Source organism: Aulonocara stuartgranti (genome assembly GCF_965226115.1).
Source record: "Aulonocara stuartgranti genome assembly, chromosome: 17".
NCBI classification, from domain to species: Eukaryota; Metazoa; Chordata; class Actinopteri; order Cichliformes; family Cichlidae; genus Aulonocara; species Aulonocara stuartgranti.
Window position 1 is genome coordinate 8,079,154 of NC_138953.1, and position 25,666 is coordinate 8,104,819.

Here is a 25,666-nt window from a genome sequence, read left to right on the forward strand (position 1 = left end):
CCTGGCTTTGAGACCTTTACTTGATTTGGTTCCCTGACCAACTGTTCCAAAGCCAGCAGTGTTGTAGTGTTGCCACTACAATATCCAATATAAAGCTGCTGGCCAACCAACTAGACATTGTGGTGGTTGACAAGGAACAGAAGACCACAGTTGTGATATATATTGCAATCTCAGCAGACAGCTACATCAGGAAGAAGGAGCACAAGAAAACAGAGAAGAAAACTAAAATTGTGGCTCCAGCAGATTGCAGGCACAACATCAGCAGAATTGGTCCAGAAGAGCACAGTCCAAGCACCAGCTAAGATACTGTGCAGAACCTCTGGTAGAGCACTCAAGCTTCAGGATCATATCCATACCACACCTCCAAGCGGTGAAGAGGAGAGAGTTCATCATGTTACCAGTGGTTTCTATGGTTGTTAAAAGTAAAATGAGAAGAAAAGTCTTCAGCTTTCCGGCCCCTCTCCAAACTGGAACCAGCTCCCAGTTAGGATTTGAGGCAGACCCTCCCCTTACTTTTAAGATTAGCCTTAAAACCTTCAGTTAAGGCTGGATCAGGTGACCTCCCTTAGTTACACATCAATAGGCCTATACTGCTGGGGGCTTCACATGGTGCATTAACTATTTCTTCTTCACTCACTGTGGCGTGGGTGTGGTCCTTGGCCAGCTGCAGAGGAGGCGTGACGCAGTGAGCTCCCGGGGCGGCGCAGGGGCGGGGTGAACAGGTGTGCTGGGATCTGACAGTGATTGTGTCTCTTTATGTGTTGGCAGTGACAGACGGAGACAGAGGTGACAGCAGAGAAAGAGAGCGCGGAGTATATGTGTCCACGTACAACCCCGAGCTTAATAAAAAGTTCTGCACTGTCAAAGTCGCTCCGGCTGGTATTTCTTGGGTCCACCGTTACACTGGTGCCGAAACCCACGCGTGATGTCCGGTCCCCTGCCGGCTCCCCCTGCTCCCCCGGCGGCGCCGCCGCCCGCCCCACCGCCCGCCCCACCGCCCGCCCAGCCGCTGCAGATCTTGGGCCAGATGATGGTGGACATGGCGGCGATGGCGGCTCGTCAGGCGGCCACGCAGGACCAACAGTTGGCGTTGCTTCGCCTGCAATCGGAGCAGCAGACCGCGGCTCTGGGGCAGCTGCTGGGGAATGCGGCCGCGCCGGCTCCCGCCCCTCCGCTGTCGGTGACGTTGCACCGGATGCGGGATGGGGAGGACCCGCTGGTTTTCATCGAGGCTTTCCAGGCCACGGCGGTGGCCTGTCGGTGGCCGGAGGAGGAGTGGGCCGCCCGGCTGCTGCCGCTTCTGTCAGGTGAGGCCCAGACGGCGGCGCTGAGCCTGCCCCCCGGCTCGCGGGGGGTGTTCGAGGACGTGTGCCGGGCGGTGCTGGATCGTTTGGGGCTCTCCCCGGAGGATTACCGCCGTCAGTTCCGGGCCAGCAGGATGTCGGGGGGGGAGCGGCCGTTTGCCTGGGCTCGGCAGCTGGAGGATGCGGCAGCGAGGTGGCTGCGACCGGGCCCCTCGGCTGGGGAGACGCGGATGCTGACCATGGTCGTCCTCGAGCAGTTCGTGGGAGGCCTGCCCGAGGCGACGGCTCGTTGGGTTCGCTGCCACCGCCCGGCGGATTTGACGGCGGCGGTGACGCTGGCAGAGGACCATCTGGCGGCCGACCCGGTACCGGGCCGTGAGGAGCCGCGGCGGGGCGCCCGTGTTCCGCCGCCCAGGCCACCGGCGGCGGCGTCGCAGAGGAGAGGCGGCGGCCCTGCGGGAACGGAGCAGGCAGCAGGGTGGAGCCCCAGGAACCCGTTCCGGCCGCTGCTTCCCGCCGGAACCCCGGCGGCCGCCGAGGTTGCCCCGGAGCCACGGGGAGCCGCACAGACGCCGGGGCCGGACTGTTGGAAGTGTGGGCGGCCGGGGCACCTGCGCCGAGACTGTCCGCTCATGGAGGTGGGGCAGGTGTTCCGCGTTGCCGGCGCTCCAGCGCCCGCCCCCGGTCCAGGAGTGACGTACCGCGTGCCGGTAAGGTGTCAAGGGGGTATTCGCCATGCTTTGGTGGACACGGGCTGCACGCAGACTCTGGTCCACCAAAGTTTGGTTCGCCCCGGGGCATTGTTGGAGGCTGACTGGGTGGAGGTTAAATGTGTGCACGGGGATATTCACAAGTACCCAGTAGTGTCACTGTTGCTGAAATTCAGGGGCAAAACGCATAGAGTGAAGGCGGCGGTTAGCCCGCGCCTGTCGCATCCCCTTATTTTGGGTACGAATTGGCCGGGGTTCCACAGCTTACTGGGGCAGTACGCGGGGATGCGATCGCGGTCTGTAAATTCGTGTGACGTTTGCGCGGCGCTCGGCGGTGACGCGGGGTCGACCGACGCTGACTCTGGGGGGGAGGAGGAGGCGGGGACTTCCACGGAAGCCCCGCCGCCTCCCGTTGTGTACCCCACGGAAGATTTTCCACTAGAGCAGTCTCGGGACGACACCCTACGCTCAGCCTATGACCAAGTGATGGATATTGATGGTCGCTCGGTGCGCCCCGACGCTGCGCGAACGTACCCTCATTTCCAATTGCGGAACGATCGGCTTTATAGAGTGAGCCGTGACACTCACACTAATGAAATCCGCACACAGTTATTGGTGCCGCAAAGCCGCCGGGAAATGATTTTCCAGGCGGCTCATTCGAACCCCATGGCAGGGCACTTGGGTGGCGAGAAAACTCTGGAGCGCATAATGGCCCGATTCTATTGGCCGGGCATTTGGGCCGACGTGCGCCGCTGGTGTGCGTCGTGCCCCGAATGCCAGCTGGTTAACCAGCCGGCCGTGCCAAAGGCGCCGTTGCGCCCATTACCGCTGATGGAGATCCCGTTTGAGCGTATTGGCATGGATCTCATCGGGCCATTGCACCGGAGTGCACGCGGCTATCGCTTTGTGCTGGTCCTGGTGGACTACGCAACGCGGTACCCGGAAGCAGTGCCGCTACGCACCATTTCAGCGAAGAGCGTGGCGCAGGCACTGTTTCAGGTCATCTCCCGAGTCGGTATTCCGAAAGAAATACTGACTGACCAGGGCACGTCGTTCATGTCGCGCACATTGCGGGAACTGTACGAATTACTGGGTATTAAATCTATTCGGACCAGCGTCTACCACCCTCAGACTGATGGGTTGGTGGAGAGGCTGAATAAGACTTTAAAATCCATGATTCGTAAGTTCATTCACGAGGATGAACGCAATTGGGATCGCTGATTAGACCCTCTGTTGTTTGCAGTGCGGGAGGTGCCCCAGGCCTCCACGGGATTTTCTCCCTTCGAGCTGTTATACGGCAGGAAGCCGCGGGGGGTGCTCGACCTGATTAAGGAAAACTGGGAGGAAGGTCCGAGCCCTGCGAAAAGTGAAATTCAGTACGTGCTGGACCTGCGAGCAAAGCTGCACACACTGGGGAGGCTCTCGCGGGAGAATTTGCTCCAGGCCCAGCAGCGGCAGCGACGCCTGTATGACAGAGGGGCTAGACTCAGGCAATTTTCACCGGGAGATAAGGTGCTTGTGTTACTTCCTTCTTCCAGCTCTAAATTACTCGCCAAGTGGCAAGGACCCTTCGTGGTCACACAGCGAGTGGGGGACGTTGATTATGAAGTGGTACGGTCGGACAGGGGCGGGGCCACGCAGATTTACCACCTCAACCTCCTCAAAGCCTGGAGGGAGGCGGAGACCGCTTCTCTAGTGAGCTTGGTAAGAGGGAGAGATGAGTTGGGGCCGGAGGCGCCAAAGTCTAGCATCCCCGCCTCCCTCCATTGCAGTGACCATCTCACACAGGCCCAGAGGGCGGATGTTGCTGCATTGCAACAGCGCTTTGCCGACGTGTTCTCCCCCTTGCCCGGCCGTACTTCTCTCATAGAGCACCATTTTGAGACGCGGCCTGGCGTGACGGTGCGTTCACGGCCCTACAGGCTGCCGGAACATAGAAGGCAAATTGTTTTCCGGGAATTGAAGGAAATGCTGAGGCTGGGAGTAATAGAAGAATCACACAGTGCTTGGTGTAGCCCCATCGTCCTTGTAGTAAAGAAGGATGGGTCTATACGGTTCTGTGTCGATTATCGCAGAGTGAATGAGGTGTCACGTTTTGATGCTTATCCCATGCCCCGGGTCGACGAGCTCCTGGACCGGTTGGGCACCGCTCGCTTTTTTACGACTCTGGATTTAACCAAGGGCTACTGGCAGATTCCCTTGTCTACAGAGTCCCGGGAAAAGACGGCCTTCTCCACTCCGTATGGGTTGTACCAATTCGTGACGCTTCCGTTCAGCTTGTTCGGCGCCCCTGCCACTTTTCAGCGCCTCATGGACCGGGTGCTGCGGCCCCACGCTGCCTATGCTGCCGCCTACCTAGACGACGTCATCATTTACAGTGACACGTGGGCGGGGCATGTGCGGTGTGTGGCCGCGGTGCTGGAGTCCCTGAGGCAGGCGGGGCTCACGGCCAACCCGAAGAAGTGTGCGGTTGGACGGAGGGAGGTACAGTATTTGGGGTACCACTTGGGGAGCGGGCAGGTGCGACCTCAAGTGGAGAAGACGGCGGCGATTGCATCCTGCCCGCGTCCCAAGACGAAAAAAGAGGTGAGACGGTTTCTGGGGCTGGCCGGCTATTACCGGCGGTTCGTCCCAGGGTTCGCGGACCTGACCAGCCCCCTGACTGATCTCACCCGCAAGGGTGCCCCAGATCTGGTCCAGTGGACGGAGCGGTGCCAGGCGGCGTTTGTGCAGGTGAAACGGGCTCTCTGTGGAGAGCCGCTGCTGTTCACACCTAACTTCTCCCTCCCTTTCTGTCTGCAGACTGACGCCTCGAGCAGAGGGCTGGGGGCCGTTTTGTCCCAGCAGGTGGGGGGAGTTGACCGGCCGGTCGCTTACATCAGCCGGAAGCTCACGGACCGCGAGTCACGGTACAGCACCGTAGAGAAGGAGTGCCTGGCGATCCGGTGGGCGGTCGACTCCCTTCGCTACTACCTCCTGGGCCGCCCGTTCACCCTCTGCTCGGACCACGTCCCGCTGCAGTGGCTCCACCGCATGAAGGATGCCAACGCCCGGATCACTCGGTGGTATCTGGCCATGCAGCCCTTTAAGTTCAAGGTGATCCATAGGCCGGGCGCGCAGATGGTCGTGGCCGATTTCCTCTCTCGCTCGCGGGGGGGGGAGTAGGTTCGGCCGGATGGGCCCCGGCCTCAGTCGGGCGGTGGGGATGTGTGGCGTGGGTGTGGTCCTTGGCCAGCTGCAGAGGAGGCGTGACGCAGTGAGCTCCCGGGGCGGCGCAGGGGCGGGGTGAACAGGTGTGCTGGGATCTGACAGTGATTGTGTCTCTTTATGTGTTGGCAGTGACAGACGGAGACAGAGGTGACAGCAGAGAAAGAGAGCGCGGAGTATATGTGTCCACGTACAACCCCGAGCTTAATAAAAAGTTCTGCACTGTCAAAGTCGCTCCGGCTGGTATTTCTTGGGTCCACCGTTACACTCACCTTTTTTTTTTACTCACTATGTGTTTATATTCAAATTTGCATCTAATCTGTTATTAAATAATTCAGTTATTATTTATTTCTGTCTGTCTTCCACAGTGTGCCTTTTATCCTGTCTCCCTCACCACCAGCCAATCACAACACAAGTCTGTTTTTCCTTCCCACTGTCACCAAGTGCTTGCTAACAGGGGGTTCTTTGATTGTTGCTGTTTTCTTTGTATTATTGTAGAGTCTTTACGCTGCAATATAAAGCTCCTTGAGGCGACTGTTGTTGCTATCTTGTGCTATTAAAAAAGAATTAAGTTGAATGATTTATATTATTGTACTACATTGAAAACTGTCTGAACAACTAAATGGACAGTCAGTTGTCTGAAATTTTATGATAATTTTAAATTTGCTATCCTGCAGAGTGAGAGCTGTAACTGATTTTCCCTGTCTCAGCTGCTTGTTTATACACAGACAAAATCTGTCTGACTCTCTCGTATTTAAAGATGACTTAACTCTGCCTACCAAATATAATCCCTTTAGCACATAAGCATAAGGTGTCTGTTTTGATTCACAAGGGGAAGATATTAAGTAGGCAAACAGCATTGTGGGGTGGCTGTGGCTCAGGTGGTAGAGCAAATCATCTACTGATTGGAAGGTTGGTGGTTCGATCCTTGGCTTCCCCAGGCTGCACACCAAATATCCTTGGGCAAGATACTAATGCCAAGGTTGCTCTCTAATGTGTTTATTGGAGTGTGAATGTTTATTAGTTTGCACTTGTGTGAATGGGTGAATGCAGCATGTTGTATACAGCGCCTTGAGTACTCCGGGAGAGTAGAAACGCACTATATAAGTATAACAATGAAAACAGTGCACCTATCCTTGTGTATGGATCAAAGAAACATGTTTAAAATAAGCAGGCATCATCGATCACTTTATTTGATTAACAAGCAAGGGTGCCTGTTAGTCCTTGTGGAGTTTCCTTGTGGGGCAGAAGAATGTGGGATGCAAACGGAGGGACATCTGGCCTCCACCATAGAGTAGGCGTGTAGCAGCCACGGAACCAAGGGGAAGCAAGGTTATTATATGACAGCATGTCCGAGGGGACACAGAAACAGACTAGGCTCTGTACGGTGATTCACCATCATGTCACTGGACTGCAAATGAGTGCTGAGGGAGGACAAAAATACATTACAGCACTGTTTCCACCAGGACTGTTTTCTTAGTCATGTGGAAAGTCTGAAATTTAAACAGGATTTGGGCCATGTGGCACTGAAACTCCTCTGTGAAACCAACAGAGCCAACAAATAAAATTATTCAAGTGTGGTAACTCCAGAACGGTCTGTCCAGTGTAATTAATGACTGGAGACAAACTTAAACTGGTAGTGGCTGAGGTGATGAACTTTTGTATACTGTAAAAATAGAAATATTTTTTGCTTTGTTCTCAATAATACATCAGATTTTAATAATGATGGATAATAAGACACTGCCTTTATAAAATGTTTAAACAATTATACATGTTCAACTGCTCGTTAATGCAAATATGTAATCAGCCAAACTCAAATAATTTAGGCATGTCAACATGGTCAAGATGGCCTGCTGAGTTCAAAGTGAGTAAGGAAGATGGGTAATTTAAGTGACTTTAAAGGTGGCATCGTTGTTAGTGCCAGGCTGTGTGGAGTTTTTCAGAAACTGTTGATTTGCTGGGATTAAAATGGTCTTAAAAAAGAGAAAATATCCAGTGAGCAGCAGTTCTCTGGGAGAAAATGGCTCGTTGATGCCAGAGGTCAGAGGAGAATGGGCAGACTCCTTTGAACTGAAAGCAACAGTAAAGCAAATGACCACTCATTACAACCAAGGTATGCAGAAGAGCAGCTCTCAGTGCACAACATGTCAAACCTTGAAACAGAACAGCAGCAGCAGACACTCCTGTCAGCTAAATACAGGAAAGTGAAACTACGATTTACAAGACTGTCGCGTTGAGACACAAAGTCTAGTCTCCACAATAAAATTGGTATAATTTAAAGCTCTTACTGGGTGTAAATGATCCTATCACATGCTGACAAATGATCATTTTACAAGAGAAGAACTCCTTCCTTGCCCATCTTAAGCTGCCATGTAATCAAAAGATGAGAGCCCTTCCCCTTTTTAACACAAAGGGTTGATTCATGTCATCTTGACTGGCTGTGCATGTACCTACAAGTTTTAATTGTGAGTATAAACACGTGGTTGCGTTAATAAAATCCCATTAGACAGCAAAGCTTATGTGAAAAACAAGCTACTGCACCAAAGGTCTGCTTAGCACGCAATACAAATTGGGACAGTGACAGATAAGAAGACACCAACGAAAACGCATAAAGAAAGACAGACCTTCAAAACCCGGTCGGAGAAATGATTAACATTCCAGGGACGCTTCTGTGTCCTGTCTCATATTTTCCCTCTGCTTTCATCCTTGTGGTCAGAGCGTGTAAATGGCACACATGACAGGCATGAATAATAATTAATAAATGGTATGCATTAACGGCTGTGCCTCAGATGAATGGCTTCACCCACAGAGAAGCCACCGGAGCACCTAGTTTCAAAGAAACAAAGCCCAGGATGTGGGTTTGCAAAGGCGACTCTCAACAGGTTCAAATTACACTTAGTTTGTTTGTATGTGTGCAGAGGCTTGCATCCTGCAATTTATCAGAAAGATGGAAAGACCACACCGCACCTCAGAATGGAAAATATCAGACCTTTCCCTTTGGTTCATGTCGTGACCTGTATAGCATTACTACGATCGATCCAGAGGCCGCGTATCCAAACACATTGATCTAACCGCGTGTTCGTCTGAATTACATCTGAAGATCGGCAAAAAGCTCGAATAGTCTTTAAATCACAGATGACCAAGAGTATACAAGTTAGACTGAATTAATGAGCGTAAGAAGGAACTCGCATCCATAAATGAATACATGGTGCATGTGTAGTGCATGTTTGTGTACGTGTGTGTGGGGGGAGTACGGGGCGGTGCTGACTTGGCATTTTCTCCATGTAAATGCAGCATGATTAATGGAGTCACCAGTGAAATTAGACAAAGCACAGAACAGCAGAACAGCAAAAAAAAGGAAAGAAAAGAAAACTAGGCCTTAGCATGTCCCATCCGATTAATTTTCCTTTACCCTCACCAACATTACATAAACCAGAGGTTAACAGGCTTTCTTTAAAAGGAGTGGCTGTTGCTAGGAAGACATAACTTCTGTTTTTATGACAGTTCTAGGGGGTACTGTTTAGTTTCTGTAATATATTTTATACATGTGTGTTGCTGACAGGATAGTTCTTTTCAATAGCCTCCACACCCATCTAAAAACACAAACAAACTTCATAATCTCTGTGGTCCACATGTGCTGTCTGTAAACACCTACAAGAAGAAGTAACTGTGTAAAACTGGGGCCATATTTAACTTGAGCAGCCACCACTGGATAACCAGCTTCCTTTAAAAATGATTAAAAACAAATCAGTGGGCCACACTGCTGGGCGGGGTGACATCTCCAGTCATTACTGTTTACCAGTGGTGTGTGGATTGTAGAGGGGAGGACACTGCAGGGAAGTGCAGACTGAATACTAAACAAAATGTGAGCCTTTATTGTGACTGATCAAAGAAAAATACAAATAGGCCAATAGAAATTGTAATCCAAAGAACATGAAGTCCAATCAGGTCTAAAGAGCATGAATGTGCACAGGTGAGCACAGAAGGCTAATTTAGGGTTAGAGAGCGGAGAGGAAATGAGACACGGGTACAGATTATCAACACAGGCAAAGCAGGAAGTAAAGCGAACTATTCATGAAGGAAAACCAACACTCAAAGGAAAATAGGAAATGAGTGAGAGACCTAATACTAACACTTAGCACGATGTCAAGCTAGTGAACAAAGGGTGATGATGACATCAACAGAGAAATGAGAGAGAAGGAGGAACAAACAGGGTGGCAGCAGGGGAACTAAAAACTGGCATTAAGAAAACTCAAGAGTTAAACCCAAGCGCAGGATTGCAAAACTCAGATTCAACTAGACTAAACAATAAAGTTGAACAAACACCATAAAAGTTCTTGACTAAGAATTTCAAACAACGTGACGCCTGTGAGGACGGATACTGTTTATTTTGACTCCAAATTGTTGCTGCTGGACAAAACTCAGCACTAAAAATAGATTTACCAATTTAAAAGAAATCAGCTGTTTCCACCTGTCTGAGTAACATTTACTAAGTTTAAAAAAACCCTAAACTTACAGTTTCGTTATATTACATAGCCCTGTTTTTATTTTACTTTATTAAAGTGCGTGTGTATCCTTTTTTAGATTTACTCGAGATCTAAAGAACAAAAGATTAGGTTGTTATACAGTTCTTGCTTCTACTTCTTTCTTCCTGTTAAAAGCGAGTTTTTCCTTCCCACTGTACCAGGATCTTGCTCATAAAGGGTTTTCTGATTGTTTGTTTTTTCCTCTACTATTGCAGGGTTTCTAACTTACATTATAAAGCACAGTGAGGTGACTATTTGGCGCTATATGAATAAAACTGATTTGAATTGATGAGTGAATGACCAGCAAACCAAATTATGTTGCCAGTATGAGTTGTATGATGTATCAGGCTGTCTCCCTCAATCCAGAAGGGTCCAAAGCCACATCGTCCACACATATAATAATGAATCATGATAATGAATACATTTCATATATCATTCTACGGAATCGTATGATTTTATGAATCATTCACACAAATCATATCTCCATATTACCTTACTGAGTACAGCCTTGAAAGTCCTGCATAAATTCCAGTTTAATTGTTGAATTAATTAATTTATTATTGAGTGTTATTATCTACCTGTGTTTCAAGTGCTGACATTTAACTTTATTGGATTAAGCAGCACTTCACACAGGAGGTGGTAGCGCATAATTGAAGGCCAGATGAACTTAAGGGCGCCCCTCCAACCCCGCAACACACACACAAACACAGACACACACATATAAAAAAAAATGGAGCCATCATCATCATCACTCCCGCAGAATGGCAACCATAGGGTGTCACTGCCAAGGTTAGCGCAGGGTATATTAATGTTCAGTAGATGTGAAATCATCCAAGAAAACAAGAAAACCACTCATAAGCAAATACTTTCATACTTCAAAAAATCCTTTTGAAGTATGAAAGTTTGTTTCATCATAGTGTCCTTAAAAGATGAAGGAAAGCCCCCAAATCTAAGGTTTCTTCTTCTCTCGATTGCATATTTCAGAGTGAATATTGATTGCAGCACTAGAAGAAAGGCCACCAACTCATAATATATGAACATTGGGACTATAGCTTATTCTATAATTACAAGACGGTTTGGACAACAGTTGTTGTTAGGGTGGGAAAAATCTCAGTATCATCCATCTTAACATAAGAATTTGGGTAACACTTTATAAGACAGCCTTTGTTGGGAGTAACAAACTGGGAGAACACTGGGTTGAGCATTTACCTGTGTTAGCTGTTCCAGCCTCTGTTTTGCGCCCTTCAGGACAGGATCCGTATTGCGCACAGTCAGCTCGGGATTCTCCCTCTGGGCTTTTAAAGTGTTGCCAACCACACGACCTGCATAACTACAGAAAGGCAGAACATGAGAAAGATATGCAGTACTTCCTGTCCCAGTTTGTCTCTGTGTGAGTGTTGTTCTCCTGTCCCAGTTCTCTCCATTCACTATACTCGTGTGTTTAGTCAGAGTGCACTGGATTCATAGACACACATGCACACGGTCATATTTCCATTACTTCAGAGGTAGGGGTGCAACGATATTCGTATCGATATTGAACCGTTCGATACAGTGCTTTCGGTTCGGTACGCATATGTATCGAACAATACAAAATTTTTAATTTATTTTATCAACTTTCCTTCTGACAATGCTGTCTGTGTTGAGCGCTCAGTGAATCTGCGTTCGACTACTCCGCCTAGGCTCGACAGTGCAGCCTAGGCGGAGTAGTCGAACGCAGATTCACTGAGCGCTCAACACAGACAGCATCGTCAGAAGGAAGAGCGCAGGGCAAGCTAGCGAGACAGAAGTTAAGCTCTCCTTACAACATGGACCTCCCGCACCCTCATTCAGATCTGGCGTTTGGAATTATTTTGGTTTTCATGTGACGTATGACCCTGAAGGTAAGCGAGTCATGCACTAAAGTAAAACAGTATGTTGGATGTGCCATGCAATGCTCAATTACATGGGTGGGAGCTAGTGTGTTAGCGCAGTTAGCTCGTTAACGTGTTGGCCGTCTAGCCCCATGCACGGGGCAATCGGCGGTAGCTCGTTAACGGAGATTTGCCGTGTTGTGGCGTTAAGGTCATTTCAACGAGATTAACCTGAAAGCACTAGTGGGAACACAACGAATATGACTGCACATTTACGCCGACATCATCCTAGTGCAAAGACAAGTGGAAGCAGAAAAAAAACAAGCAAGCATGCTACTAACTTTAGCCGAGTCATTTAGACAGCTGTTAGCACATGATTCTCCTTATGTGTTTAATATGCTGCTGAGAATATAGCCCAGAAGAAGCGGATAGTATAGCTTTTATTTTGGAAAGAGCCATTTCTCTGTAATAAACTCTCTTTTTCCAAAGATGAGTGATTCCTCAATCAGATACAGGGCTCGCAATATCGCTAGCCCGACGTCCCGGGGCTAGCGATCTTTCCAGTCGGGCTACCAAAATCTATCTCTGCCCTGCCCGTCGGGCTATTGTAGGAAAAATATATGTCAATGCTTTTGCATTCTTTCAGAAATGTAGCTGGGTAATTATGTCATTGGCATCGGTGAGCCACTGTCAATATGTGACATATTGAAATCGCGTTTGAATTTGCGCTTGTTTTTTTGCTTTCACTTTGCAATGACAGCACTGATCTGTGAGTGATGATAATTTGTGCACCAATTCCTCTGACATAGTCTTATTAATTGTTAGCTTACTATGCAAACATGACAAGTGAAATCTCCCGCAGCAAGCTTAAACATGTGAGAGGTTGATCGCGCAGAGAATCGCTGAGCTTATGTGAGTGCGTGTGTAAAAGCAGCAGGATTTATATTTGACTACGATGACCTTCACAGACAGATATATATTTTAGTTCTGCTGAGCCAAATAAGACAGGTCAGGGTGAAGAAGTGACAGCCAAAGAAAAGCTTACCACAAAACTGAGAAGTTATGACAAATCAGACTATAAGGCAAAAAGAAAGTGCAGCTTTATGGTTTCATGGACAAAAGAATTTCTGTGGCTGCAATATGATGAGCTAAATAACCAGGGCTGCACATAAGTGGTCCGCAGGTGCGCATTCGCTGTCAAAATAAAAAACACGCACAAGGGTTAGGGTTAAATTTAAAAACTGTACTTTTGAGTTAAAATATATATTTATAATTTTAATAAATGACAAATTAAAAAGGCATGAACATTTTTTTTGTATCGAAAAAATATCGAACCGTGACACCAAAGTATCGAACCGAACCGTGAATTTTGTGTATCGTTGCACCCCTATTCAGAGGATATTACATTTACTCACGCTGGTTTTGTCGAGTCTTATCCTGACCCCTCCATAATCACTACTTGCCCATAATCCAGATCTAACCCTAGCCTTAACATTAAACCAAGTTTTGAACTTATATGTTAATAATCTGTCTTTTGCACCTCTGACAGTAAGCAGCTACCAACAACAGTAAAGACAAGAAGTATTACAAGTACACAGACACATACATACCCTTTGCAAAAAGAAAAGTCACCATTTACTCCACAGTAATGGACTAACTTGTGATATGAGCTCATCTTTATGCAGATTAATCTTATTTCTTTACTTTTTTTCCCAGGGATATTTCATTGAAAACAGATGGACTGCTTACAGTAATTGCTATTAGTGGTTTTCAGCAAGGTTGTAAAATGATTCATCTTTAGAAATCACATTTTCCCACACACAGGAAACTGAAATTCAATTTACAAAGATGTTTTTTGTATAATTTAATATACGTTTAAGATATTTTAGTTCTTTGATAATTGTGTCTGTATATATATATCTATATCTATCTATATATATATATAGATATATATATGCATCATACATTTACATATCAATATATTACAGAGGTACCCACTATAGACGCGCTGAATTAGGACACAAGAATCAAGTGTTAAAATCATTTGAAAGGATATTACTTTACTTTAGAGCTGAGTAACTCTGCATGTTTTTAAATGATGCAATCAAAGTAAATTTAGTATTACAATTTATTCCATGCAACGAGTGCCATCTTTGATCATCTTGCATACTGATAGCTTTTTTCAATAACAGGCTGTAAGCAAGGATCACATCATTTTGTCTGGTGGGTGGATCAAAACGAAGATGAAGTGGGAGAAGAGCAAAAAAGAAGAAACAAAAGTTCATGAGTCACATTTTTCCATGTTCCAAACCAGCTTTGCTAGCTAATACAATCAACCACCAACTCAGTAACCACCGAGTCCACACCCTCAAAAGCACAAACACACTCTGGCAATGGCAACGAGGGAACAGGATTGTGGGAACCAAGGAGCAGAGACATGGTGGATGAATCTGAATTGATTTGAGTGATGCCAAGAGATGGTGCGGTGGTGAAGACCTCTTCTTCTGGAGCCATGCTTACTCTGCTGGTCTGGGATAAAATCCCATGTGAAACTTAACACAGTGTGGCCTTTAATTAAGTTTCTCAGATTGTTGTTGTGTTCTCACACAGATCAAGTTTTGATGCTCGTAAGTGTTCATGTCCTGAGGCCTTACTAAGTGAGTTCTAAATCTGTGCCTGGATTCATTACACCTGACTTGAACTAGCTACAGTAACTGATGTCACAAAAATGCTTATCAACTGTCCCTGTGAGAGAAGCCGTTCCAAACCATCTTCATGCAAGTTCACATTAAATAGGCAGCCAAACACATATCACATCAAAAGATCAAACTGCATGCTTTGCTAATAAAGCGTGAGACTACAGATCCCCACGGGAAAATCAGGTCAACGGAGAGGCAAACTTCCTGTGAAGTAGGGGAAAAGAATACAGCATCAATAGAAACCGAAGCAAAGAGAATTAATTAAATATTATACTGCTGATGTTTTCATTAGCTTTAAACTGGTATGGTTAAAAAATATTAAGATAAGATAAGATAAGATAACCTTTATTAGTCCCACACGTGGGAAATTTGTTTTGTCACAGCAGGAAGTGGACAGTGCAAAAGTTATGACGCAAAAATTAGAATACAATAAGAATAAATACAGTACACAGCTGTACAGAATAGAATAGAATAAAATAATATACTATATACAGTAGAATAAAATAGAATAAAAATATAAGCAGCTTGGTGTGAAAAAATCAACTGTGGGAGCAATCATCAGAAAATGGAAGACATACAAGACCACTGATAATCTCCCTCGATCTGGGGCTCCACGCAAGATCTCATCCCGTGGGGTCAAAATGATCATGAGAACGGTGAGCAAAGATCCCAGAACCACACGGGGGGACCTGGTGAATGACCTGCAGAGAGCTGGGACCAAAGTAGCAAAGGTCACCATCAGTAACACACTACAACGGCAGGGAATCAAATCCCGCAGTGCCAGACGTGTTCCGCTGCTGAAGCCAGTGCATGTCCAGGCCCGTCTGAAGTTTGCCAGAGAGCACATGGATGATACAGCAGAGGATTGGGAGAATGTCATGTGGTCAGATGAAACCAAAGTAGAACTTTTTGGTATAAACTCAACTCGTCGTGTTTGGAGGAAGAAGAATACTGAGTTGCATCCCAAGAACACCATACCTACTGTGAAGCATGGGGGTGGAAACATCATGCTATGGGGCTGTTTTTCTGCCAAGGGGACAGGACGACTGATCCGTGTTAAGGACAGAATGAATGGGGCCATGTATCGTGAGATTTTGAGCCAAAACCTCCTTCCATCAGTGAGAACTTTGAAGATGAAACGAGGCTGGGTCTTCCAACATGACAATGATCCAAAACACACCGCCCGGGCAACAAAGGAGTGGCTCCGTAAGAAGCATTTGAAAGTCCTGGAGTGGCCTAGCCAGTCTCCAGACCTCAACCCCATAGAAAATCTGTGGCGGGAGTTGAAAGTCCGTGTTGCTCGGCGACAGCCCCAAAACATCACTGCTCTCGAGAAGATCTGCATGGAGGAATGGGCCAAAATACCAGCTACTGTGTGTGCAAACCTGGTAAAGACCTATAGTAAACGTTTGACCTCTGTTATTGCCAACAAAGGTTATGTTACAAAGTATTGAGTTGTATTTTTGTTATTGACCAAATACTTATTTTCCACCCTGATTTACGAATAAATTCTTTACAAATCCTACCATGTGGATTCATGGATTTTTTTTTCACATTCTGTCTCTCACAGTTGAAGTGTACCTCTGGGGCAAATTACTGACCTCTGTCATCATTTTAGGTGGGGGAACTTGCACAATCGGTGGCTGACTAAATACTTTTTTGCCCCACTGTAAACATGGCAGCTTCTGCAAATTGGTGCCTACTCCTGTGTAATTTGAGAATGTATCTGTTTCTTGGAACAAATAATTAATTAATTATAATAAATGAGTGCAATATTATTTTTGTCGACAAAATAAACTCAAACTCAACTGACTGTACCTTTAACGAAAAATGTTCCCAAATCCGATGATCTCTGCAGGATAAAACAAAATGGTCAAGCTTTATAAATGAAGACAGTTTGGGTTATACTTAAATTAGGTGGCTTATCCATTAATCTCATCACATGATACGGACCATATCTTTTTCTGTATTGCTACATAAACAAAAGAAACATTTCAAACACCGTCACCATGGGAACTGGGAACATTGATTGCCAATGAACAACAAGAGATCATAAGATGCATGCTGCCTAATCCTCTGTACATTCAAAGCATTTGATTCTGTAGTTTTTTAGCTGCATGACTGGTATGAGAGTGTGTTGCTAACACAAGCAGGATATGAGAGCACATGTACTGTGCCCACAACAGAATGAAGTAATAAAAACAAGATAATGGACTACATGTAATATGAACAGGATATTGACGTACATCTACATGAAGATGTGTAATAAAAGGCAACAAAATCAAAGGCAGCAAAAAACAGCATGATAGAGCAAGAAGCGAAGGGCAATAATGAAAAAGGGTGATGAACAAGAAAGCAAAACGAGAAATAAAAGCTCAATTAAAAACCACAGACCTTCCCTTAAGGGGAAAATCCCAAGATTCCACAGACTCCAGCAAAGAGTTTAGGGATCAGTGTCAACAGCGCACATCCAGTGAATTTGTTAGTGTCAACACCTCACACATACTGCTGGCATATTTCATGTTTCCTTTTATCTTGATCTAAGCTGGGAACATACCTGACATCATTTGAAACAATGCAGCCAAGACTGACAGACAGCTGATTTGACCTTTATATATACAAGGCTGACTGAATCTATACTTTCTTTTACCGCCACGAAAAACAAGTAAATTAATATAAATGGAACAAGCACAAAAGGACCAAGCAGGCGTGGATATGAACATTATTAGGTATCAGTGCACGAGTACACTAACTATAAGACAGGCGTTTCCTCCAGGGGATAAAAAGATTTACATGTCTGTAAATTGTATCCAGATAATGAACAACAGTACTTTTCCTCCAAGTCACAGAAGAAGTGTTTCGGTGTAGACAGACATACTTTTGTTGCAGACGAGTGTTTCTATTGGATATTTAAATGTAAATTTCTCAGAGAGTCAGATATTAGAGGTTTTACATTCTGTGACCTTCTCCATATTAATATGCAAATAAATGTAATATATCTCTATGTGGACACTGAGACCGTGATGGATTTTGCCGTGTTTATATGCATAGCTTTTAGTAAAATTACTACAGCCTGCAAAAAGCACAAACACACAAAAATATGCTCTCACTGACCACTTTATTAGGTACACCTGTTCAACTGCTAGTTAACACAAACGTTCAGTGTATTTAGACATATAAACATGGTTAATACGACTTACTGAAGTTCAAACTAAGCAAATAAATGGGGAAGAGGAGGGATTTGGATATGGCGTGATTGTTGGTTGCAGACAGGCTGATTTGAGTATTTTAGAAACTGCTGAGCTACTGGAATTTTCCCACATAACCATCTCAGGGGTTTACAGAGCTTGGTCGGAAGATGAAAAGATATACAATGAGCCGCAGTTTCTTGATAAAAAACAAAACAAATTTGATACTGCTTTGAGCTAACAGGAAGGCAACAGCAGCTCAAATAACCCATCATGACAATCAAGCTATGCAAAAGAGCATCTCTCAACGCACTGGGGTTTAAACCTTGAAGCTTCAGTATGAGTTGATGAGTCAGTGAAGCTCGCTTCTGTCTGATGATTGTGATACTGGGGTCAGCTATTGAGGATATCCTGAACCCCTCTGGCCCTAAACACTGCTGTGTTTGCCGTTGTTAGCTGGTGTTAGCCACGTTGAAGTCGATCTAACATTATATGGACTGTGACGATACAATGTGAGAATGTAGTGAAACTGTTTGAGGTCTGACTGTAGTTCAGGAGATGAGGCTTGGGGTGAAGAAGCAGAAGATGAGGCGGAAATGAGGGAGGAGAAGGAGGAGAAACACATAATGAGAAAAGCTGAATGTCCACTAGGCCACTGTTTTCATGGTGGCGAGGGAACATGGCCGCCTCCGCAAACCAGTGCCCACTCCAGTGTATTTCTACACTTATGAGAACCCATCAGTTTGTTGGGAGATATAATTACGCACAAATCAATATATCCTTATTAATACAATAATTTCCTATTAAATAACAATAAAAATGACCTATTCTACCTTTAAAAACTCGTTTTTGTTGGCAGTACTGCATCTTTCCCTGTTTTTCTGAGGAGATTACACATGGAACTGTGCAAAGGTTACTGAAATCACAGCAAAGATTTACCATCTGGCAATCATACACATCCTTTTCAACTGGAGATGAAAGTGTCCACAGCATCTGCACATCTGAAACATTTTCTCATGTCTAATACCAGCTATTGGAAGCTGTCATTGCTATTGGCCCAGATTACAGATGTCCCAGCTGTGCTGCTTATTCGGCGCCTGATGATAGTATTGCAGGAACTGTGGCGTGTAGACAACACATAGAGGTGTGACTGTGAGTGACACTTAATGAGATCTGGAGAACGACACACATAAATCACCAGCAGCACGATGACAACGCTCCTCTGCCGCTGCCCTTAGTTACTGCGAGGTTGCTAACGGTGACACGCATAGCGCTCATTTCTTAAGGTGCCTCCCTGCAGCGTTAAAGGATCGCACACACACACACACAAAATTATAACACCTGAAATGGTGATCTGATCTGAGGGAGGAGTGCAATTATAGGCGTCGCAACCTCAGTTGTAAATCTAGCTGCATTCCTGTGGAGACATTTAATTAGCCCATTCAACCCCACTCCACACACACACACACACACACACTTATAATATGCATACATAGGCTACACAAAGTAACACACTGTACCCACACCTGAGGGATAAACCTGTATTTCTTGTGCCAGATGAAAGTACAGTGTGGTTTAGACTGGTCTGGGGGAAAAAAGCAGTTCTCTACTTTCTACCTCAGGGTTCAGGACATTTCTGTCTTGGACTGTTACATGTCTTCATAAAACATTAAGGGGTGATGTAAATCAGAGGTGGACATTTGAACACACACACAAACACAGGACGCATAAATAGACCGGGTATGGTAGGTTTTTAGTGAAAAGGACAGAGTTAATGCGCGGTCGCTAAAGATGTTGATCTGTTGCTTCCCTCTTCTGGAGGCAATCAGCCATTACAGATCTAACTGCAATCAGAAGGTCCACATTCATCACACATGTGCCCACAGCGATGTTTCTACTCATTCTAGATAATTAGGCCTGAGTGAAAGAAATACATTTGCTTGTACTGCACGCGTGCAAACATTTCACTGCAAACTTTTAATGTGGAGTATGCTATTAGCTGTGGGTTGCCTTTCACTTAAAGTGACAATGACCAACACAAAGTTGAGGGAGTGCATTCCCAACCTCAGACTATTTGGGGAGTGTGTGAATGCAGTGCGAGCCAGCATTAACAAACTCTGTGTCAAAATGAGTTTTTGCTTTTCCATCTTAGACAATTAAAACATTCGCCATGAAATGCATTCAGTAAGATGACCCTAAATGACAGTGATTCGGCCCTGTCCTGAGTTGAATCTGGCAAAACTTGTGAAAATACTTGTGCGACTTGATTATGAATGTGGAACGCCATAAATGCTTTTGAAATATGAAAATAAAAGTTAAAAAAATCGGTTTAGATCACTATTCTGAATACAGCTCTTATTCAACTCTAGTTGTTCTAGAGTCTCACTTGTGAGCGGCGCACCTTTGGGGGAGTGTGTGTAAGTGGATATATTAGGATGGCCCAGAGCCACTGGAGGATTATGTGCTGCCAGCTGGGTCCTGTCACCTGTATGCTTAGTTTATAAAGAATTTGGCGTCGGGCCTTCTCTGATGGTACTGTTTTCTCACTTGTGTCCGACTTTCAGACTATTTGTAAATTGATGCTCTCTCATTTATTCACAGCGCATCAGACCCCACGCCCCACATCTGATAAACCTGGCTGTGCCTTCTGACCAGATTAGGAGACAGCTGGAGAAGCTACATGACTTCCACTGCTGAAACAAAAAAAAAATCAGCTAAATAAAGTTGTTTTTCTTCTTCTTTAGTAGTTATTTAAGATGCACTTAGGAACAGATATTTTAACTGCAATATTTAAATAAGTTGGATTTGGATACCGGAAAACAGACGACACCTACTCTTGTGCTCCAGTCTAGTCTCCCTACAATGTAGGTGTAACCATCTTCATTGTCATGCCAACTTGTAACCATGAAAAAAAAGGGGGCCTATAATCTGCCCTCTGCTCCTCCATCATCCACTCTCAGACTTTCTCATCATTTATCTTTTTCACACATGCACAAACACACACTTTCACCAACACCAGACATTTGTAAGTGAAGTGGGTCAGAGGGCGGAGGAGATGAATGGAGGTCTGAATAGCAGGATGGAGAGATGAATGGATGGCTGAATTAATGGGAGAATGGGTGGATGGATTGATGGATGAATGAGAGAAGAAGATGTAAAGAGGTCAGAGAAGCACAGACTGGCTGCGCTCCAGCACAGGCCAAGGGCGACATCTCTTCTAAACCTGTTATGAGAGTGAGTAAAACATCAGGCTGGAATGATGGTGGCGGATTTTTTAATATTTAATTCAAGACCTTTTACACAAAATTGGAGGGAATGCAGGGATATCTAGTTTGGAATGGACCGGTAAAGAATGTAGATGTGGGAAATGTCCCAACAGGTTAAAATGTTAAAGAAAGGACAGAGTAAGGACAGGTATTTTACTCGATATGTTCATTCAGCATCTGAAATCATGGGCATTATAATAAATAAGATCAATAAGATCCCCAGCATAAAACTTAAGCGACACCAGTGATGAGAGCAGACTTGCTTTTGCATGGTTTTTCTTTGTCTGGTACATCAGGCCACCAATAGCTTGCTAATTTGTGGATTTCTCAACATGTAACAATGCAATTTTTAGCGTTATTATCCTTTTAAAGTGTTTCCTGCTCCAGTTTTCTTTAAATATCCAGTGAAAAAGAAAAAGCAAAGCCGATAAATATATATGAGGATCACTGACTTCAGCAGCATCAACGGTGAAGAAAGAAAGAGCGAAGCGTGTGTAGGATGTCCTTCAAGGCAACACGGCCTGTTTCGTATGGTTGGTAGACCTTCAATAAATAAACCTTCTCTATCACAGGAACAGATTCCCTGCTGAGACGGATAGAACGGGCTCACATCTAAGTGAGTGTGCTCCAGAGGAGTGTGTGTATTGCTGGGTGCATGTTGGTATGTTTGCTGCTCGGTATGTGTGGAAGAATGCGTCTCGGAGCACATTTGTCTAAGCGTGTGTGTGCTTGGTACATGTGTGCGTGTGTGGGTCCATTTGTCTTGTTACTAGTTTAAGCTGCCAAAGTAATCACCATGAGAAAGACTCTGGAAACGAACTCTCTAACCTTCACAACCCCTGCCCTGGCAACTATAGGAGCCACACACACACACACACACACACACACACACACACACACACACACACACACACACACAGACACATTTTAAATAGATATTATGCTCTGAATGTGGATGGGTTTTTTTTTTAACATGACCAAAGTTGCAAATAAAAATATCTATGCTCTGTATGGCATTATAGTGACATGACAGGCTTAATATGGTCATCTCAGGCATGCTATTGTGCTTGTACTTGTACAACTTGTCTACTGTACCTACTGCTTAAACCTTCTGTTTGTCAGTGACAACGAATCAGAAGAATTCTGTCTTAAAAGGAGCTTTTTAGGGAAAGGAGCTAAAACATCTCGTTTCGAACAGTGGATGAAATGAGACAGCATCAAGTTCCAGTGTAAGATAAATAGAATGTAATTATTAATAACGAATAGAGTTAAAGAATTAAAAAAACAAAACAAAGCGTGGAGCTAGAAAGAAGCATAAAAGGGTCAGTTTTAGGTAGCAAAAACAATGACAGAATTCAGCTCATTGCATGTGAAATACAACAGGATAGGATAACATACTGGGCTGGAATTTACATTGAATGGTGGGTAAATGCTAGAATAAATTGAAACCAATACAGTATCTCTGTCTCCTCAGTATTCATGCAACATGGGTTGCTGTAGCTTCTGAACCATAGCAACAGTACAGACAGCAGGAGCAATACTTCAGCTGCTGGAGGGAGAAATGAACAAGAAATTGGCCTTGAATTGTCCATGCAGCAAAGCCTGAAAGTTATACCTCACTCAGGCTCAAGCGATGCAAACATCTAGAAACATAAATTTGTCCCATTAACAGAATCTACTCTTGTTTTTTCATCTCATCTCTGACCTTACATTCAGTACATTTCTGTATCAGTTAATTCATGTTTTGTGTAGTTGATATATATATAAGTATGCACACTAGATCTTAACTGAATATAGAACTATGAGTAGAGCCAGTTATAGGATAAAATCCAATATTTAAATATATTAGTCAACATTTTTTTTCTTTCAGAAGCAACAGTTTTCTCTAATATTTGTTATGTCCAGCTATTTATTTACTCATTTATACTCTTCCAGACTCTGCACAGATCAATTTGTTTTTGTGCCGTTCAAATGTGTACTGCCAAGAGGAAAGTTACAGATTCAATTTTAACAGATACAACATCAACACTCATAACATGGCTGAAGGGTGTTTCTGCCATCTCTTCTTAGATTTTTATTTTCATTATAAATGCTCATGCCAGCCAACAATAACAGCCAGCCAATAAATCAGGCTCTAGCTATGGAGGTAGCTGTCACTGGGTTTATCCAACACTGATAAAGTAAAAATGGTGAATAAATGGTGAAATTCAAAAGGAGAGACACAAATGCATTACACTGCTAACACAACATCAGCTCTTTGCAAGCATCCACATACAGCATGCTAACGCAAAGCTAGCAAAGAACCCAGTGATGTTAAAGGTGAGTATCTGCAGACCCCAGTTCAGTGGCCCGAGCCTGAACTTCAACAGGTAACATAAGCAGTTATGGGCAGAGTTGCAGCGTTGTAGCCTTCATTTCTACCTTTTCGTGTTTCTAGAGTAGAATCATTTTGGCGATTGCTTTTGAGTCTGTTTGGTCTGGTTTTCAACTTAGCTTTGTGCGCAGGTACGTATGGAAACACAAAGAGAAAGATCTTATGTGTCCTCATGAGGATAGGGATTTGTGTTACTGTGTGGAACTGTAGCCTAAGGATTATATTGTTAACTGGTAATGTGTCTCAGGTCATTTTACAGGGTAACCTGAAAGCAAGTAGACAAATTCTGCCTGTTTTTTGGTACATCATAGTTGTAAAAAAGCATTTGTCACAGAATAAAACATATCGCAATGCACACAGACCTCTCTACGACATCTTGGCCGCTCCAGCATGTGTGCTGCTCCACTTCCATCTCACTTTCACAAAGCATCTCTGGCAACTCGGTGAAAAACCACTGGTACCGCTGGATAGAGCCCTCAAACTCTCTGAAAAAGAGTAGGAGTTGTGCACAGCTGAATGCTCGGGTTGTTGTTAATAAGAGTTGAGGCGGTGTACCATATGCCTTTATTTGTCTCAATTTAGACTGTCAAGTCCAATTTGCTGCAAAATCCCTTCTGATAGACCGAAGGCAACAAAAGGAAGCCACACAGACTCCCTTTAGATAATGACTGTGTAATAAAAATCCGATATTTGGGTTCATTTACTACGTTTTCTTAGAGTTCCAAGTTTAGGAAAATACTATATCATTTATGTGGAACAATTACATGAATTACGTGATTTTACCATGATAGTGTAATGTAATAATACAGCCATAGAGAATCATTTCACATGAATTTCTTGGAATATGACTACTTTTAATGGCAACAGACACAACTAAGGCTAGATAAAAATCACGAATGGTTATCCTCTGACTTCTTGATTTTAGGGTGATTTAATAGTTCATAAATACAACAATTACCTTGATATTTTTTTCAGGTTTCCACTCTTCTCCCCTCTGCTACCTTTAAGAGGGAATGACCTAGTGCAAACACAAAGAAATGAACAATTCTTTTCACTTGATTTCCATCAGCAACATAATAATCAAAGATGTTCTGGGACATCCTCGCCTTTTTACACACATATGTAGAAAGCACAAGGCATATGTGCCATATAGAAGCCTGAGTTTGAGAGAGGAATGGTAACGCATTCAAAAGAATGCAGGCAACAGTGACAAAAGTCAGAACATTTATGAAGTAAGACACAATGTGAAAAGAAGGCGTTGGACTTGAAGTTAGTTACAAAGCAGCTTAAATAACATGTCATATGTGAAATTTGTCAACCTAACGCCTCATGTGTGTAGGATAATAGCTGAGCCATCAGCTGGTAAGAGCTGCTCTCAGCTGATTGAGGGCTGAGCTTTCTGTTCTGCTTATGCCCATACTTCCCCTGCAATACGTGAATGACAAATATAAAAAAAATAACACTACTCCATCCTCCTTTACAGGCCCCAAATATTTCCATCTTCTCTAACAATAAGCAATGCATATCAGCAGATCCAGTATGTTACTCACCTCCGGGATTGCAGCCGCAATCGTCGATGAACTGGTGGACCAACTGAAGGAGGCAAAGTCGCAGGCGACCTCTCCAAGTTTGCTGATGTTGTAGTGTGCACGGTAGTTGACTGTGGACCCATCATCACAGGACCAGCTGCCTGGCTGCCGCACACTTTCTCTACCTGAGGAAACACTGGATGATAACTTTGGGCTGCTTTTCAGAGGAATGCTGAATGATGTACATGGACTATTATGCACGTTTATCTAGACCACGTGTCATGTTTAAGATGTGTTCATTAGTATTGGTAAATGGATGAACTGAGAGACAATGCTAGTTTTTTCTTCCTTGCAGTAGATTAGAGATTAGACTACTTGTCAATATGCTCAGTCAAACTGGCATTACCAGTTGGAGAAGCTAACTTTGACTTATTTGACTAAGTGCTCAGCTAAGTCTTTATTGCACCAAGGATGTTGAAGCCTGTGACCACTGACTCATGTCATTAGGAGGCATGCCGAGTGCCCAGTAAATTTAATAGCTGGTAGTTTTTTGGTTATTATTGCAATAAATACACAAAAGATTAGCTTCATACCAATTATTCAGTTATAGAATGGGGATGGGCAATTAATTTTTCCCAAGGGGCTACATGAGGAAATGGGACCGTTTTTGGAAGCGCCGATATTAATTTCATTTCCTTATAGATTTAACGTTGTAAGCTTCCACGACTGTCCCATCTACTCATGTGGTCCCTGGGAAAATTCATTTCCCACACCTGCATTAGTGTTTAATTTTCTAACACTGGTTGTCAGGTTCTCTAAGAGAACAGAAATCAGTGTTGTCTTAACCTTAGCATTAAGTGTAGCCAATATTTCATTTAACCAACTGTCATGCGTCACATGGATGAAGAACTTTGATCAAATATTTAATGAAGGGGCATTTTCTTATCAGCCACAATTAGCAGTGCAATTATGTCTGTGTATGTTTGTTTACCTCTCAGGAATCTACTCTAAGT

General features: G+C 44.4%; 1 protein-coding gene across 2 annotated transcripts in view; it reads right to left on the reverse strand.

Annotated features, from left to right (window-relative positions):
* The window catches only part of gpc5b (glypican 5b), a 67,903-nt gene that overhangs the window by 21,674 nt on the left and 20,563 nt on the right, over positions 1 to 25,666 (reverse strand). For both annotated transcript variants that reach the window (XM_082509863.1, XM_082509862.1), the window contains exons 5-8: positions 24,675 to 24,838; positions 24,083 to 24,142; positions 23,487 to 23,609; positions 10,957 to 11,077 (exon numbers count right to left, since the gene is read on the reverse strand). In XM_082509863.1, the coding sequence (XP_082365989.1) occupies positions 10,957 to 11,077; positions 23,487 to 23,609; positions 24,083 to 24,142; positions 24,675 to 24,838 (468 nt within the window). The remainder of the gene's footprint in view (positions 1 to 10,956; positions 11,078 to 23,486; positions 23,610 to 24,082; positions 24,143 to 24,674; positions 24,839 to 25,666) is intronic.